The 18,107-nt window shown below is 40.5% G+C and overlaps 1 protein-coding gene across 3 annotated transcripts in view; it reads right to left on the reverse strand.

Annotated features, from left to right (window-relative positions):
* The window catches only part of afap1l1a (actin filament associated protein 1 like 1a), a 33,267-nt gene that overhangs the window by 7,908 nt on the left and 7,252 nt on the right, over positions 1-18,107 (reverse strand). The window contains exons 2-6 of one of the 3 annotated variants that reach the window (XM_088989643.1): positions 15,732-15,912; positions 2,324-2,449; positions 2,162-2,245; positions 1,527-1,606; positions 1,010-1,145 (exon numbers count right to left, since the gene is read on the reverse strand). In XM_088989643.1, coding sequence (XP_088845769.1) covers positions 1,010-1,145; positions 1,527-1,606; positions 2,162-2,245; positions 2,324-2,447 — 424 coding nt within the window. In that variant the 5' untranslated portion in view covers positions 2,448-2,449; positions 15,732-15,912. Of the gene's footprint in view, positions 1-1,009; positions 1,146-1,526; positions 1,607-2,161; positions 2,246-2,323; positions 2,450-9,308; positions 9,469-11,079; positions 11,205-15,731; positions 15,913-18,107 lie in introns of those variants that run through there. The other 2 variants (XM_088989642.1, XM_088989640.1) reach the window with 2 other exon arrangements.

Below are 18,107 nucleotides of genomic sequence, written 5' to 3' on the forward strand. Positions count from 1 at the left end.
TTTATTTCTTTAATTACAATAAAATAGCACATTTATTATACATACAATAATGTATCTGTGTAGTTTTCAAGCTTATTTTGCAGAAAAATATGTTTTATGGGGACCTGGGAACGGATTATTTTCATTTTAATGGTTTCTTATTGGAAATAAATGTTCTGGAAGACAAACCTTTCGTCTTACACACCCTTTCGGGGAACCAATTAAGTTTGTAAACTGAGGTATCACTGTATTATGAAATCATTGACTTAAATTATTTTTTTCTAATTTACTGTTTGTCACCATTGCTAAAACCCACCGTTTGAAACCTATAGCAGCTACACGAGTGAACCACCTTCCATTACACCTGAGCAGTGCCACAGGCTGATAGCATCCATACCAGGGCGCATTGAAGCAGTAATTCAGGCAAATTACGAATCACGAACTGAGTACACAGAATTATTATACTTTTCTGATGGTTGACATTTCATTGATTTAAACTCCTTTTTTTCTATTTATTTCATGTGATATTGTAATTTTTGAGACTTCGATTTTGCGGCTTTTATAAACTGTACGCCATAAAATTAAAAATTCGAACAAATAAAAGCTTGAAATATCTTGGCGCCCCGAGAGTGGCTGCCTTTCCAGCAGCTCATGTATTTTGTTTTTCTACTTTCATTCCTTTCATCACTTTGCTGCTGTGAAATGTAAATTTCTCCACTGTGAGACTAATAAAGGCAAATTCAATCCAATCCAATCCAATGCATCTTATAAGGCTAAATTCTTTTCACCTTTGAAGTTGAATTACTTCAATGAATGAACATTTTCATGATATTCTAATTTTCTGAGTAGTACCTGTAGGGTAAGCCTTTGAGAATTCTTTTTTTTACGAGGGAGAAATGAACCACTCCAATTATGCTCCTAAAATTAAGCATTTGAAGTCAGAAGAAACACCCATATGTTTAAAATATTTGACAGTTGACTGGATGGGAATAGGGAAAAACAAGTCATGTCAAGGAAGGACGATGTTTACCTCTTGTGATGATGTATTCGGGCATCTTGCCCGGACTGAGTGGCACTGCCTCCTCATAATAGTCCTCAGGCGGAGGAGTTGTAGGCAAAGGAGGAGCGGAGCCTGGTGAATGCACACCTGAAGAGTCCCCACAGTTCTGAAAGGTGAGATTGAAAGATATACTATATCCCAAATGTTTTCAATAACTATGATCAATGTGTTTGTTCCCATTTAAAGGAGCTATTTTATGAAAGTGATTCAGTGGCTGAATGATTTCTTGGGTGGGGCTCTACATCTTAACTTACAGTGCCATGAGTATGTGGAAAATCTCGCAACATGGAATACGCAATATTTTACTCACTAAGGCCTCTGAAATCATCTACACTTCACAATCTTTGTTCACATCGTTAGTTTTGGAAAAGAAAGGCGGGAAAGACTAGGATGGACTTTAAATGATGCAGAGAGTCACACATATCACACCAACACCGTTCCAATTTAACACCCACATTTGGCTAGATGAAAAAATGTGGACACTGACCTGTTTCAAAGTTTGACTTTGTGTGTCTTTTTCTAGCTTCGAATCATCAGTAATGTCCTTTAGGTCTCCAAGCTCAGAGTCTGGACATGAAAAAAACTTGTGCTTAAAAACTAAAATTACCAGTACGGACGCTCCCCATCTGATGAACATTCAAGTTACGAACAACAGTACATACGAAGATTTTTGCGGGTATGTCGAAAAATATTCGGACAGAGATGCTTTCAGTTAGATTTTGTGTTGAGCGCCTTTTTCCGAGTAGTGCTTCTTTCCGCCGCTAATACTGACATGAGGCGCTATGAGAGTTCGCCCAGCATCCACCCCGCATCCGACATCCTCTGCGCAGTTCGTCGCAGTGCCTGAGTGTGTCAACGTATCTTCAGCGTGCTAAGAACTAGTGCATTTTTATTGTTAAATATAACGTGCATCCAGTATTCAACATGTTTGGTGAAAAGCAAAAGGCTTCTAGTGAGAGTGCAAATGTAAGTGCAAACCATTTCATTTGAAATGAAAGATACAAAATATATCAATGAAGCAATTCACGAACGAATTCACCTGACGAACAACCGTATATCGTTCGTAAATTGGGGAGCGTCTGTACACCCTGTGTACTGTTAAAGTGTTAAATTCAAACGCACCAAACTTCTCAAAGAGCGACTCCACGAAGCTGGTGCCGTTCCTATACACTGCTGAGTTGACATAGATGTAATCATTTCCTGAAACTGCAATAAAAAAGGCAAAAATTAACATGGGTGGCGTATTTATACTTTCCCCTGGTTATCGTGATTTCTCTTATTGACCTGATGGCTGGATCTGCTGCAGGAGGTTCCAAACTGAGGTTTTCTTCTCTTGTGTGGAGGAACTCAGAGTCTCCTGGTCCAGCAACTTCAGGAGAGCATTCAGCTCACTCACCAACTGCTCCATTGCTGCATTGATATAAAATGTCAGGGGAGACGCAGAGCGGGTGGGTGTATCAGCAGAGAGTAAATGTCAACCAAAAGATGTCTAAACATGCATTATATACACATAAGCTTCTGATATTATACACATAGGCTGTGTCTTTTAACTTTGCTGTATATTTTGCTTTTCTAAACCTTTCACCTTTCACAGTCCATGAACATCACTCTCCTCCTCCAATCAGAGCCAGACTAAACAATACAAGAATAGAGTGACAGGACACACGTGTACAACTCCTCATTAAACCAGGAAACTTGAACTGTGGGGGAGCAAAACCAGCAAATTAATCATCAAACTAAAAGGAACCAACAATCATTCTTGTGCAGCATCGTGGAAGTATATAATGGCGAGCAAAGTCAAATTACAACCAAACCAAGAGGCAAAAGGAAAAGTTTTCATGGTGTGCCGAGATATAAGACTGACAAGAAAAAAGATTGGAGAGCATATTTACGATGCAGCAGCCAAGCTTTTAATTTGTAGACTAACTCTTTATCTCAGTTGGGAGATGTTAAGGCGTGCACAAACACAAAAGCCTGGAAGCGGAGCTCATGTCATGACACACTTTTTGGAATGCTTACATTGGAAGTTGCTGAGAGATGTTTTACTTTTTGCTTTTGCAAAGAGGCATTAGAACCTACACTCTATTTTCAAGCCCCGAAGTTCCTTTGATTTTCAGTGTGGATGGTTGTCATGGTGACAATACAACACATAAAACTGGATTCTGCGACTTAAGTCTCATAAAAAGAAGACAGATTTGTTTTTTATTGGGTTTTGCTTGGTGATGACACAGGTAAAGATTCACACCTTTGATCACGTCTCCAGCATTCCCAGCTAATGTAGCAATGTCTTGTCTCATGAGCCCCAATTATATAAAAACAACCAAAATGTACCAGCTTTCAACGCTATGCATTTCCTCATGCATATTTGGAGCTATGGAGTTACTAAAACGGTACTCGTTGAAAGAAAGACCTCTGCTGAAGCAAAACTGTGAAGTTCAACAAAGTCCATTAAAAATCATCATATCTTTCTAATAACAGAAATGTCAAAAAAAATACCACAGGTGCACCAACTGTTTGCGGCCTGTGTGCAGTCGGTGCACCTCCAGACCAATTGGCAGTGAAAAAAGTACATTAGCAGCACGGTAAAGCTAAAAGTATCAGCTGGAAATGCCCCAATATTGCAAATGTCCCCATTGTGGGACTATTAAAGGCTTTCTGATTCTGATTCTAACATCTCAACCACCATTTGGTTTTAATTCTTGTGTTATCTGAGTTGTTGCTAGACACCAAAGGCCTCGCCGCCACCTACCCCCACCTCCACCGCAGTTGTGTTGAATGTTTTCCTCCAACAATGTTGTGTGATCTTCTTGACAATTGGTCGGTGTCACTGCTCCCACCCTGGTAGCTCCTAAAGTCGATCCCCTTAGCAACTTGCACTGGCCATCTGTGCCAGCGACCTGCTTCATTTTCAGAGTCTAGACCAGGGGTGGGCAAACTTTTTGACTCGCGGGCCGCATTGGGTTCTAAAATTTGACAGAGGGGCCGGGCCAGGAGCATTTAGAGGGAGTGTTTGGGCCGGAAATACTAAACCTAAAGCATTAAAGGACAACCGACGCCTCCCGACAAGTTATGTCCGTAATTAATAAAATCACTTCAAATGACTTTGACTGAGCGTATTTTACAAAGATTCCACAGCATATAGCTATAGTTTAAGTTTTAAGACTTGCGCTGAATATTTACTAAGTTTTGTTTTCGAGTTGATGACGATGCCCATGTGGCGTCACGTTTGGACCGCCCCTGACCGAGAAAGCGACACACAATGCATTTTGGGTACTTTGTTTGGTCTGAAAACTTCATGTTGATCCGTGTTGATGGCGAAATTAGAAGGAAAACACATAAATAACGCCATGGTGAATCGTTGTGTGTTGCACCAAGACAACTATTTGATATTCACTGACACAAATTCCCAGCTGACAAATCAGTCCATTTCCAATGGAGCTTGGGCGCAATCTTCTGCATTTTGTGGGTGCTACATTGCTGTCATTGGCGGCTCGAATTGATATGGGAGGACTCCTTGAATCAATTGCAAGCATTTATTCTTTCCTCTTCAGAACTTGAATCATATTCATAACTGGATGAGTAACGAGAAAACATCTTCTCCGAATCTGAAGCCATTGTTTTGATTCTCGAGCAAGGCAAGACGTCATGGCGTGATGTCACGAACAAAGGGGTGGCACCTTCTGAAACTGGCCATTTCCGGATTCATTTTGAAGTCATTTTTATTGGTGTTTTTCATTTAACTAAAAATATCAGCCTGCCTGATTTGGGTATTATAGATGCTATAAAACGTTTTTATAATGTCAGTGGGAAACACAAAAAAATGGTTCCGGTTGTGTGCAAACCTCATAGCACAGTAAGAACCCAATTTATTAACTGTCTTTCAAATCTGAAAAATATCCCTGATCAGTTAATAAATTTGTCTCAAGGAATATGGCGTTTACATACTATTTCACAGATACTTGGAGGAGGAAACGGAAATAGATTAAAATAACATATGCACTGTGATTCATCAAGATTGCGTCTGTTTTAATACGTTTTCATTGAAGGGGCAAAGTTAAAGAAATCAACATTTATTGAAAAATGGAATCACTTTCAACATTCAAAACATATTATTCCACAACGAAATATTCAAGCTCAATAATACCTACTTGTGTTAAATTCCGTCAAATCATAGATGGTTTGTCCTGACCGCGCGCTCAACAAACTCCTCACTGAAAGCCCTCGCCTTCACGCGCAAACAATACACGTGTACCGTCGCCGAGCACACAGACATCGGCAACCTGCAGTGAAATTTGCATACTCGGCACGGCAGCCAATCAGAAGCCTGCTTCTTTCTTCCGGACTTTCGCAAGCGTTATAAAGTCGTCCAATTGCATATAATTTTCCAAAATAGATGCACAGAACCTCAGCCCAGAAGAAAGATTTAAAAGAGGCTAACAACATATGTGACGCTACAAAACGTAAATTTACATTAAACCTGGCCCGCGGGCCGTAGTTTGCCCAGTCTAGACCCATAAGACCTGTTGAACCGTGCATCTTGTTGGGGTCAGCTATGGGGCAGTCACTCAGCCAGAAGAATCTTTGTTGGGAAGGCAATAAGGCCTGGCCCACTAAACACACACACGCACGCACGTGCGCGCACACACACACACACAAACACACACACAAACACACACACATACACACACACACACAACAGTAGATTTATTAAGGTGGCATAGTAAATTGGTAGTGTATGCATGTGCAAGTTTTAGGAGCGTATTAATTATGCTTTGACAGTTTGACTAGCAATGTATTCACTAGGGTGGGTGTAAATGTGGTGCACACCCCTAAGCAACAGAGATACTTTCCTGGGGTAGATCGTCCTATAGGCTGAACAATGGACCACTAACACTCCAGTCTAAATGCAAATAGAGCTGCAAGTCCATGCTAGCTTTAAACACATTTCCTTATATTGTACTCAAACCAACCACACTTGTACTCCTTGTAAAGTTGGCATGAAGAAGTGATTCATGCATGGATCAGCCACTTTGACCCCACTCATTATGACGTGATTCACTGTGCAAGGGGGATTGGGAGGCTCACGAGAGTCGGATCACTTGGCTTCATAAAAGCAGTCTCTCTGCCAAATGTTGCAGCTGTTTAAATTGTTACTCTGCATTTGAAGTTACGCTTTCCCCAACATTTGAGGGAAAAAAAACAATCAATGCAATCTGATTCATGTACTTCACATTTCAACTAGTCAGCACTAAATCTAATCTTGCCAACTAATCAAGGGTGTGCCTTGACACAAAACTCTAGCAGCAAAATAGTCAGAATCAAACTCTAAAATCAGATCTGCTGAGCTATGCTTTTCTTGCCAACATTAGAACTTGAATGTCCTACTTATCAAGTGGGTCGCGGATAAGTATACCGATAAATCATGACTTCATAATTAAGACATGCGAAATGTCATTAGAAAAGAACACATTAATCAACGTAAAATTTGCAAATGTTCAGAAGTATTGTGTATTTGTGTTACAAAGCGGTTGAGGATAACCCGAGTAAGATCTAGGTCACCTTTTCATTCAAAGCAGACAAAGCTACATCCTGAAATTGTTGACACTTAAAATATTTAAGGGATATTGTCGACCTAAAATTCATAGCATGGTAATGTGAACCATAAAAAATACATTGTGCTGTCTTTGCTTTCCCAGCAGGAATGCTTGAAGCTAGTCAGACGCTTTGGCCTCTGTCAACCATTGATATCCTCTCACTTGTATGACAATTGCTGGTAAACACCACACGCATTCCTCACCTCGTTAATGGTGCAAAGTGCGGTCCCTGACCAAAAATGCAAGTGTGGACTTTTTTTTCAAAAGCAACTCTGCAACTGATGAGGTGAGTAGAAGCGAGGAAGGAGGTGTGTGCTGACTTGGGAATCGAATGCAGTCAGCAAACACAGCACCTGTGGTAACATATCCAACAACGCCTGATATGAAAAAATATATATATAATCTGACCTCAGGCGAGTTGTTTTTCTCCCTAACAGGATTTGCTGATCCTGCTGCACTCATAGATTTCAAGACACACGCATAAATGACCTTTGTTCTCTGTGACAGCTCAGTCATTCAACAGCCATTTTGCGTCACCATATTGTTGCACATATCCCAGCGAATTACAGAGGAATTTGGCTACACACCGACTCTCCCGCGAGTTTCCAAATCAGCTGAGCTAAGGCAACAAAAAGTCACTTTCACAACAATTCAGCCCTACGAAAGTACAGTACACCAACCAGTACAGTTTGGTTTATTGTTTCCAGGTTTTGGTGGCCATCCGTCAGGGAATCCAAAGGATGAATCTCGGCCCACCTCTATTGATAGTTGAAGAGAGGATTGTTACTTCAGGAGTAGAACATTTTGATCGGCCGTGAAGTGAGACACAAATGATCCACAGTGCTGCTGAGCCACCTTTCTTTGCAAGTCTTTTGGACTATGTCTATACCAGTTTTACACATTTAGTCGCTGACCCTTTTTCCCAGTGTTATTTAAAAAACAGCTCAAGTGTATCTAGATTGGAGAGCATCTTTGAACAGCAATTTTCAAGTAATTGCCAAAGATTATCAAAGGGAATTAAATGTGAAATTTTATCAGGCCATTCCAACACGAAAATATCCTTTGATCTAAAGCATGCAGTTGTAGCTCCAGTTTTTATGCATAACCTACACTTTTGGTCATTGTGTTACTGGAAGATGATTCTCCTTCCCAAACTAAAGCCTTTTGAAGTCTCCACCAGATTTTCTTCCGAAGTTGCCATGTATTTAGCTTCATCCGCCCTCCCATCAACTTTGACCAGGTAGCCCCCAATCATTTATGAAGAAAAGTGATCCCGCAGCATGATGTGGCCACCACCATGTTTTGATGTGAGGAGGGGGGTTCTGGTTAATTTGCAAGTTGAATTATGTTGGACATTGCTCTTTGTATTTATGGCCAAATAAATCCACGTTGGTTTCATCTGACCAAAGCACCATATCCCAAAATGTTGGTGTCAAACAGGACTTCTTCTGTCCTCTGCAACACTACCTGATTTGTGGAATGCACAACACATAATAGTGGTCTCATGCACAGATTTTGCTACCTGACCGTTGGATTTTTACAGCTCGTTCAGAGTGACGATCGGCCATTTCGCTACTGCGCTGACCAGGGGCATAGTTAAGTATTGGGGGATTATACATTCAAGAAAGGAGCAGCACAAAGTCATCAATAACTTGGACAGTATTTGCTGGAGTCACTTGGAATCCTAGATGATACTGTGGTCCGTGTGTTGGATCTTGGGATCCATAGTGTATATTCATAATTCAACACTTTTTGATGTTTATTTTGGGACGTGTGGGGGTTGGGGTGAATCCTCCATTATTCACTGAAAACCCGTTTTGATACTTCGGCCACGAACAGCACTGCTTTGCCACCATCTGGTGTTAAAGATCTTGGAGTGAGATAAGACATTCGCACTCATGAGGATAATTTCTATATTATTGGTATTCTTGGTGCACCTAAGATTGATTACAAAACAATTTTTTTCTTTGGAGGGGTGGGGGCAATTACTCACACTCTTCTGCCATTCCTGTCCGAATATTAAAGTAACACTCTACCTGGTTTTGCAATTGTTTCCAAAAAACAAAAACATTGCATTCAACAATTTATTTCTCCTGTTGAAGAAGCGTTATGTGTGGGTGTGACCAACCTTTCTGACGCTGAGCAGCTCATTTTACAACATAATGTTTTTGGATTTCATTGCATCATGATGAGATGTGCTAGATGTTATCACAACAGCCCCAAGCATTGGTACATCGTTTCTTGGCTTATATACCTCATATTTGAATCTGTACACATTGACTCAGTGTGATTGTCCAAAATATTCCAATTTTGTCTCATCTGACTAAAATAGACAATCCCCAAAAAGTTCTTGCATGTCACTATGCATTTGGCACCTTCCAGACTATCACCAGTTTCAAGCGATTTCAGGGTCACTGTGGATTTTGTTTTCTTCCATAAAGACATAAAAGACTACAACCAATATCCTATAAACATACCCTTGTAGGGGATAAACAATCAGATTGTCCAACTCAAGCATATGAAATTGAATTGTATTATATTATAAAGCACTACAAGAAACAAAAGGCTGATCGCAAAGAGTTTCTTGCAGCTAAAAAGATTTATGTGGAAGTCTACAAGTTTACCACCCTGATTCAGACAGGAATAAGGCAAGGGGAGCATTGGGTAAAGCTTACCCTCTACAGCAGTCGCCGAGAGTCCGACCATGGTCCCAGGTTACAGAGAGATTCATTCATACAAACAAGCTGAGAGTGTGAGAAGTATTCCAGCGTCAGGCCTGGCGGTGTTGGTGGAGGTGAGCTCCAGCCTGCCTGCCTGCTGCTGAAATCACAGTCCCTCCTTTCCCTTCCTCCCTCTGATCTGTTATCTCTACACTCCCTCCCTCCCTCCCTCCATCTGCCCACTTCTCTTTTCTTTAGGGGAGTAGGCGAGTAGCTGCTGGTGTGTGTGTTCTTATTAGATCCTTGTTTGATCTAATCCTAAAGGATTGAGCAGCACCTAGGATAGTTTCTCAGGCCCAATAAACATACTCTTCTTGTTATTTTTTTGTTGAGGTTTTAATATGATTTGCACATTATGTCACTTTTCCCTCACATTTGTGAAAGCACATTCACCATTTGAAAGAACTTAGGAGATACAATTTTGATCCGAGTGATAATTTTAATGGACATGTTTTTTCTTTGCAAAAGTGAGGCGAAAAAGGGAGTGGAGTCAGTTGAGGGGGAGGCAAGTCGGAATTTTTCAGTGACTTAATTCTCGCCCTCAGGCTGTGACATGATGAAACATGCCTTCACTAACAACAGCATGAACGTGACAGTTATAAACCCTCCAGCATGAAACAATATATAACCTCAACAACCCCTTTCATAGAGCCATACTGTTATCAAATTGTTAATGTGTGTAATGTTACCCATTATAGATATTTCGGCAAAAGTTAAGAACTATCATAAGTGTTAGCCAGCCACATTATACACCTCTCTAGATTAAAAGATATCCAATGTATTGTGTTAGAAATCCAAGTACAAGAACAATAATGTGAATTTGGTAGTCAGAACAAGGTAGAAGTGTACCGCATCATTCTGGACCCGGTTTCTGAAGCAAAAGGCAGAGCCCACTTCAAGTCACTTTTCCCTCCCATTTCTGAAATACTGAATGAAGATCCAAGGTCCTGTGTACACATTACTCACCCATGGATAATAAAGCATTTAAGGAATTGAACAACCCAACATTAAATAAATAAATAAATAAATAAATAAATAAATAAATAACACATTTCTTTGAATAAAAATGTCTGTCATTCCACCCCAAGCACTGTGTTTTTTTTTTTAACACTGTGTTTTATGGAAACTATAAGAACGCGCTATGATCCACCAGGGGCCCACCATGCTTGGTTGAGCTGGGTGTGGAGGAACTAGAGTTCTGACCTCAACCCCATAAACACACCTTCGGGATGAGCCAGATGTCTGATTTTGAGCCAGGAGAAAGTTATGGAATCCATCTGAACGGTCATTAAAAAAAATCTGACAGATGTACAGTCAGATGTTGTACAATGTGTGCAAAATAAAATAATAGGTGTCTTGGAAATTGATCATATTGTTCCTGTGCTTGGTTAAGTATTTTTGTCCTTTTCACCCATTGTTTCTAGAGCGTAAAAACGGACTCAGAGGACCTTGACTGATCTTTGGGAAGAAAATTTTGAATGAAAACATCTATGATAATATACAGTGTAAATTTGTCACCTGTTTAGACATTTTTTTTCCTCCAAACTGCGCTTAAATTATTCAGGCTGTGACAAATACCAGACACGCTCTGGTTATGGTATTTCAAAACTCCACACAGTGACCAAAGGTGACCATCGAAGCCTGGAGTCAAGCTGTGAACTCACAAGATGATGGATGCCAGAGGACGGACAGCAAAAGCAAACTAAGCCATAAAACACAACTTTACCTTGAAGCATCACTGGGCACGCTTGTTGTCATGTTTTTGAGTCAAACCAGGCAACCCAGGAATTCAGCCCACAATACCAAATACCAGTCTGACAGTCCAGAGGCATCTCCTTGGGAGAGCTGCATGTAATGAAAACGGTGGGGCTTTTCTTGGAAGTCCATCCTCCTTCCTTATTGTCTTTGGACACGTTGGATAAACAAATATTCTCAAACGTGATCGGACATGAAAGTACGCCGCAGGTCTGAGATTTTGGTCTGCGGGATGTGAACAAAAAGAAAGGTTTACTTTCATGAAAAGGGCAACTGTGGTCATATATCACGTGAATCACAGCAAAGGTTAAGTTAATATGTTTACCTTCCTATCTTGTGTGGATTGCGTGCGTAACATCACAACTTAAAGGACAACCAACGTCACATTTTTGTTTTTTAACTGACACCAGAAAAAAACGTTTTATAGCATCTAAAATACCCAAAACACGCAGTATATTTTAGTCAAATGCAAAACACCAATAAAAATGACTTAGTGTCCAAAATCTGCAAAAAATTGAGCTGCGAATTGGGCATTTTGAGAAAGTCCCGCCCCCAGTTCGTGACGTCACGCCAAGACGTCTTGCATTGCTGCAGAATCAAAACAATGGCTTCAGGTTCGGAGAATGCTTTCTTGTTACACATCCAGTTATGAATATGATTCAAATAGTTCTGAAGAGGAAAGCATACATGTTTTCAATCGATTAAAGAATGTATTCCGTGCCATTATGAGGCAACATTGAGGGGAGATGTCTCAACGAAAAAGAGGCACAAAATGGCGACCTCCTGTGGCCACCTCCGTTTCCACGGGCTGATAAATTCCTTATATGGAGCTTGGACGCCCTCTTCTGGCCTCCTGGCAGCTTTTGGGTGTAACACGAGGTCCCCAGACCAAACAGGTACAGCAAAATACATTGACGTGATGGAAAGACCGCTACAATGCGTCTTTTGTACGGTGAAGGGCGGTCCTTTAGTGACGTCACGTACGGACTTGTCACCAACTCACAAACAAGACTTCCTGAATATTCAGCGCGAGTCTTAAAATGTAAAATATAGCTATATGCGGTGGAATCTTTGTAAAATACACTCAGTAGAAGTCATTTGAAGCCATTTTACAAATTATGGACACAACTTGTCCGGAGACGTCGGTTGTCCTTTAAGCTGGAGAAAGGTAACTTCTCTAAAACAGTGATGCGATACGCGCTGCGTCATTAAGGTGCGTGTAGCCCACATGCCAACAACAATGGGGCAGACTTGAGAGTACAGTATTTCAAATTGCACTTTGCGAGCTGTGCCAACAAAGCTTCGTCTCTCCAGCATGTGCCACCAGGTCACTCCCACCCTACTCTTCAAATTCCAGGCATTTCGCAAGAGTGACGGCTCTCATCTCATGTCTACACGACATGTCTGGGCATTCATGTACTGTACAGTCCATTCGGCAGCACTAAAACCAATGTCTTTTTAAACGTTTCATCCCAATCAATCTGTCTCCCGCTTGTAAAGTCTGATGGTGCAAGTTGAGGAAGTAGCGAGCCATGGACGTGTGATGTTGGCTATCCAACGGGGCAAAGATTTGTAGATTTCTCGAAGCATTTCTTTATTTTGATCAGCTCACCACGTTACTTGAGGGCTCAGTGGTCTGAGTACACTGATCCAATTGCATGGGAATAAGTGGAGTGAAAACGTCAAAGAAAGAGAAGAGACCTACTGAAATGACAAATTGCAGACATGCCGCCATATGCAGCGGTACCGCCCAAGCATAATGAATGTCATGACCTATGTTGTAGGCCACCTGTGTGTGAATTTAAGTTGACTAATCGGATCACGTAACAAAGCAGTATGTAAGCGGATTTGCGGTTTGCGATATATGCCTTCCCATTGATAATGTACTGCATTTTCATCCAAATTGATTGACAGCTCCATCTCATCCCCCTTAGAATGTTACATCAGCCTCTGGCGTTTACATTCCACAGCAAAGTAGATTATTACCACTCTGTTATTACAGTTCTCAGCTCAAGAAGTACAATTTGCGGGGCGGGTTTGCTTTTGGATGTGTGTGTTTGGATGTTCAAAACAATACGAAAATCAATTAATATACATAATATATTGTACTTAGAAAATAATTTTTCCTATCCAATGGAAAAAAATGTTCTCTGTGCGTAAAAAAGAGGGTACAACAAGTGCTGAAGGATGAATGACTCTCTGTGTCTTTGTGTTGTCATATTATGTTGTTTTTTTTAACTTCAAGATGGCGCCGCGAGAGTGGCTGCCTTTCCAGCAGCTCCTGTATTTTTCAACTTATTTCTTCCCTTTTCTCTTCCTTTCAGAACTTTGCTGCTGTGTTACTTCCCGGTAGAGTGAACGGCTGCCGCTGCTTACTCGCACAAAAAAAAACTTCTTATCCCGTGACTGTAAAGTGTCCTTGAGAGTTTTGAAAGGCACTTAAAATTAAATGTACAGTATTATTATATTATTCTAGATCTGTTAACACCCCCCCCCCCCCGCCTCCCAAAAATAGACAGATGCTCTCAAGTAAACAATCCTTGTAATCGATGAAAAGGTTTCTTCAGCCGTCATCTGTACTTCTTTGAAAGACTTACAAGACCTTACGATAAATAAGGTTGTACAAATTGAATAAAAAAGCAGGATTATCATTATATTAAAACATGTAGGAGGACTTTTAAAGAAACTAAATGCCTGTGACTGTAAAGTGACCATGAGAGTTGTTAAAGGCGCTTAAAAATGGAATGTATTATGATTATTATGATTATTAAGTTAATCGGACAGAATCAATCTTTGAAATTTTCATCTTGATGGAGACTAAAAGCATCTCAATTTAAGACTGAACTAGGGTTTCAATTTTGCAGTAGTTCAAACCCAGTGGCGGGCCGTGGATTTAATCGTGAGGCCTTCAGTAGTGCTCCGTCTCAATCAATCCAGATTGAAAAAAAGTGTGGTGTGATTTACCACAAGTCCACTAGAGGATACCATTAGCCAAGAAATAACTGACAGATCTTTCTAAATGATGTCAATTTTCTCTTGAAAAGTCCATCTTGAAAATGGCTTTAACAGTAAATCTCTGACCAAATCTATTTCTTCTCCTCCGTCAGCCATTGTGGATTGACGAAACAAAATCAAAACCCGCAACCCTAATACGGATGAAGCGGTACGGATAATGGATGGATGGATATTTCCTGATGCAGCACGCTACCAATACAGTGTGCTGGCTCTGGCCAGTACAGTGAGACCTCAATTTACGAACTTAATTGGTTCCCAGACAGAGTGTGTAAGGCGAAAAGTGTGTATCTCAAAAAAAATTCCCATAGGAAACCAAAAATGGGAATAATCCGTTCCCGGGTTTCCATAAAATATACTTTTCAACTAAATAAGCCTTAAAACTACACACGGCCTACCTTATCCTATGTATAACAAATGTGATATTGTATTGTAATGAAAGAAATGCACTGCACTGTATAATAAAGTCACCTTATTTACATTGATGGCTCTTAATTGACACCTGCTGCTTTCTGACTCGTAAGGTCTTACGAAACTGAGGCATCACATTATCATTCATCATGTTGATGATTCTCATAGCCTTTTCTGGATTGAACTGTTCAATAAAAGCCTGCACATCAACTGTTGAATGGCCTGCTTCTGCTTGTCCTCTTGAAGGCAAATCAAATTCTCTGTGTTGATGACCTCATTATGGTCAGCAACAAGCCCTTCGACGTCATCTGCATTCACTTCGAGTCCCGTAGGTGCTGGCACAGATTTTACGACAACAAAAGGCGCAAGTCCGATGATTCCACGGACGCGGAATACAACGTGACAAAAGAAGGCGGGCGGGGCGAATAAAATGGCACACTCGCGTCTAACAATTACCTCGTGCAAAGCAAACTGTTGGATTTGCCAGCACATAGCGCCATGCACTTTGGTCGTAATCATGTCACTGGTGAGGTGACAGTGACTCATTGAAAAGAAATGAAATTGAAGTGTCGCGCCAGATCCGCCAGATCCGCCAGATCCAAAGGTCGTGTGCTTGATGGACCGGCCGTGGTGGGTGTGTATTATGAAAATAGTGCTTATTATGAGGCTTAATTTTCATAAATTTGAAGTTCGTATGATGAAAAGTTCGTATTATAAGGCATTCGTAAGTTGAGGTCTCACTGTATGTGCTTATCACTCGCGGCTAGTGATACTATTATTGGCTAGTGACTAGCCAATTATGTGACGAGCCAATCATAATTTGCAAAAACCCATGCCTGGAAGCAGCATAATGGGGAAAAGTAGAGAAAGGAAGCTGAAAGACAATTATGAATTATTTAAAAATAATTTATGGACAAAATATAATGAATTAGTCTATGATTGAGATATTTTTAGGCCAGCAGAGAGGGTGTTGCAGGCCCTGATGGCCCGCCACTGTTCAAACCCCGACGATAGTGATCCTTGTATTCATATCTTCGAATGTGCATAAAAGACAAGAATCATGTGTTTTCCCAAACAATAAAGGAGGCGAAAAGATCCATTTTAAATCTTCACGTCCTTTTCAATATTTTCCCTTTCATAAAGAGTGAATTGACTTTAACGCTTTCTGCTGCCAACAACATGCTTCACAATTGGACCCACCGGATGGTATGTGAAGGGCCTCCGAGTTCCCTACAGAGATGGTCTTCCTCCCTCTGTTGATGACATCACATATCACCTCCGGCCTTCTGTTTCCTCTTCCAGTCAGCTGACGTGCATCCACTTTTACCGTGCTGTCCCTAGTGACCTTCGATGCTTTTCAAGATAGGACTGAATGCTCTTGCTGTAATTCAACAAAGTGACAAAACAATAGAATGAAGCATTAGTGCAACCTTTTTTGTGTGCAAAGAATTCCCATCCATGACTAAACTGCAGTATCTCCAAAGGCATTTTCCTGTAAACTAGCTTTATAAGCTTCTAGAAAGTAAGCTGCAACTCTTACAACTCTTAAACAAATTGCCGAACAAGCAGGATGGAAGTAGCTTGTCATGTCAACATGTGGAACATGTTTGGAGAAGTCGGAAGGATGTACTAATTAATGAGGGAAAGGGGGAAACCATGTTCTCTCCACTGTTTTTATTACACTCAGGAAGATGCTTTGGGTTATTATAAAAATAGAGCAATGGTCTCACGCTGATTTAAATAGAACCAAGACAATCTTGTGAGCTGTGACATTTACAGTATAATGTTGCCTGAAATTTGACAACTGAACCTCAAAGGACTGTTTCAACTCAAAATTGCAAATGAGCCTCTGGCATTTACATTCCACAGTGCAGCACTTTGACACCACTCTGGTATCAGAGTACTGACTTCACGAAAGAACAACTGTTTTGAATGAAAGTGGTTGCATTTGGCATTGGATGAAAACGCACATGCACACACATTTACATTATGTGTCCGAATCCATCCTGAGTCTAAAGAAAGATGGCATGGTTGCATCCTTAGTTTGCATGGTGATGAAGAAGGATTTCTGCATACACTCGGTGAAACATGAAGGTAGTACTGACACTTTGATGTTAACATTTGATTCGGACTTGTGGCTTCATGCTGACTGACCGACCTTGGAAGCAGCCTTGACAGCAGGAAGCGGCTCTGTGGGGCATAGTGGCTTCAGATAAATGATTGATTTGGTTGCTCATTAACACAGTTTTGAGATGACTACCGCATGACAAAATTATCTCACATTTTGTGACAGTTGAGTGGTGAGCTGAAATATACTCAAAGTACAATACGAGAAGGCCTCTATTATTTGAGACTTGGTGAGGAATTATAATTGATAAATTAGAACTTTCCAAATATGTGAGTTGATATCCAGATGATAACTGCAATTCAAATGAGTTAATAAATAAATGAGAGCCTGTAATGCTTGGACACACAGCAGCAATGTTTCGCATTGTTTGCTGAGTGACAGTGTTACCTACATGAACTCCACATACAACGCTTCTATCTAAATGTCCCGTTATCCATGTCTAACTACAAATCCTATCGAATCTTTGTTAATAGTTTACGTACATGACCTTCAAATGCACTTGAAAATAACTCACTGGGGATTTCCCCCGATATTTCCAAATGATATTTTTACGCACTAGCCCATGACAGATATTGAAAATAGACAAATGGGCATTGGCTTGTCAAGAAATGGTTGGAGATCAAATGTCGCTGATGGGGAAGGGATGCATCTCTTCCATTCTCTTTTTTCATCTCTTTCTGTGTGATTAATTCATGTCTGAGATGGCACTGAGGCACTGAGTCAGCCAGCTGCCACACAAAGGCCCTACAGTGCACCCAATCTTATTCACTGCACAGTCCAATGAGCTCACTGCAATACTATGTTTGCCTCATATTAAAATATTCACTGAAAAAGATGCAAGTTGAGTCACTATATTGTACATTGCATCACCCTCCAGGCTAATATGAAGGGTACATTGTAAGACAAAAATACAGGCATATACTGTAGGTGAGGTTTCATAAAAACATTGGGGTGTCCAATTCCTTGCTCTGTTCATGTGTGGGAAGTACTGAAAGCAACTACAGCCAAGCCCTTCACACATCAAAATATAATAAACTACAGTAGATGGGAGATTTCCCCTCAGTATATCACAAATGATGTTTTTGTAGTACTGATCCCTACCTTTCTGAAAATAACATTTACTGTATGTTCCAGTGAATAAGGCGCAACGGAGTATAAGGCGCACCCACAATGAATGGTGTATTCTCAAACTTTTTCTATATACAGTAAAGTCTCGTTATATCGATATCGGATATATCGATAGTCCCGGTTATATCGATACTATTTCTATGCACGCACAGAGAAAATTACATGCAAACAGGGTCGGATATATCGATAGTCCCGGTTATATCGATATTTTTTCGGACTCCCTTGAATATCGATATAACGAGACTTTACTATATATATATATATATATATATATATATAAGGCGCATCGCTCTATAAGGCACACCTTCAATGAATGGAAA

The sequence above is a fragment of the Hippocampus bargibanti genome, linkage group LG02 (genome assembly GCF_051943395.1).
Source record: "Hippocampus bargibanti isolate YZ-2025 linkage group LG02, ASM5194339v1, whole genome shotgun sequence".
In the NCBI taxonomy this organism is placed as follows: domain Eukaryota; kingdom Metazoa; phylum Chordata; class Actinopteri; order Syngnathiformes; family Syngnathidae; genus Hippocampus; species Hippocampus bargibanti.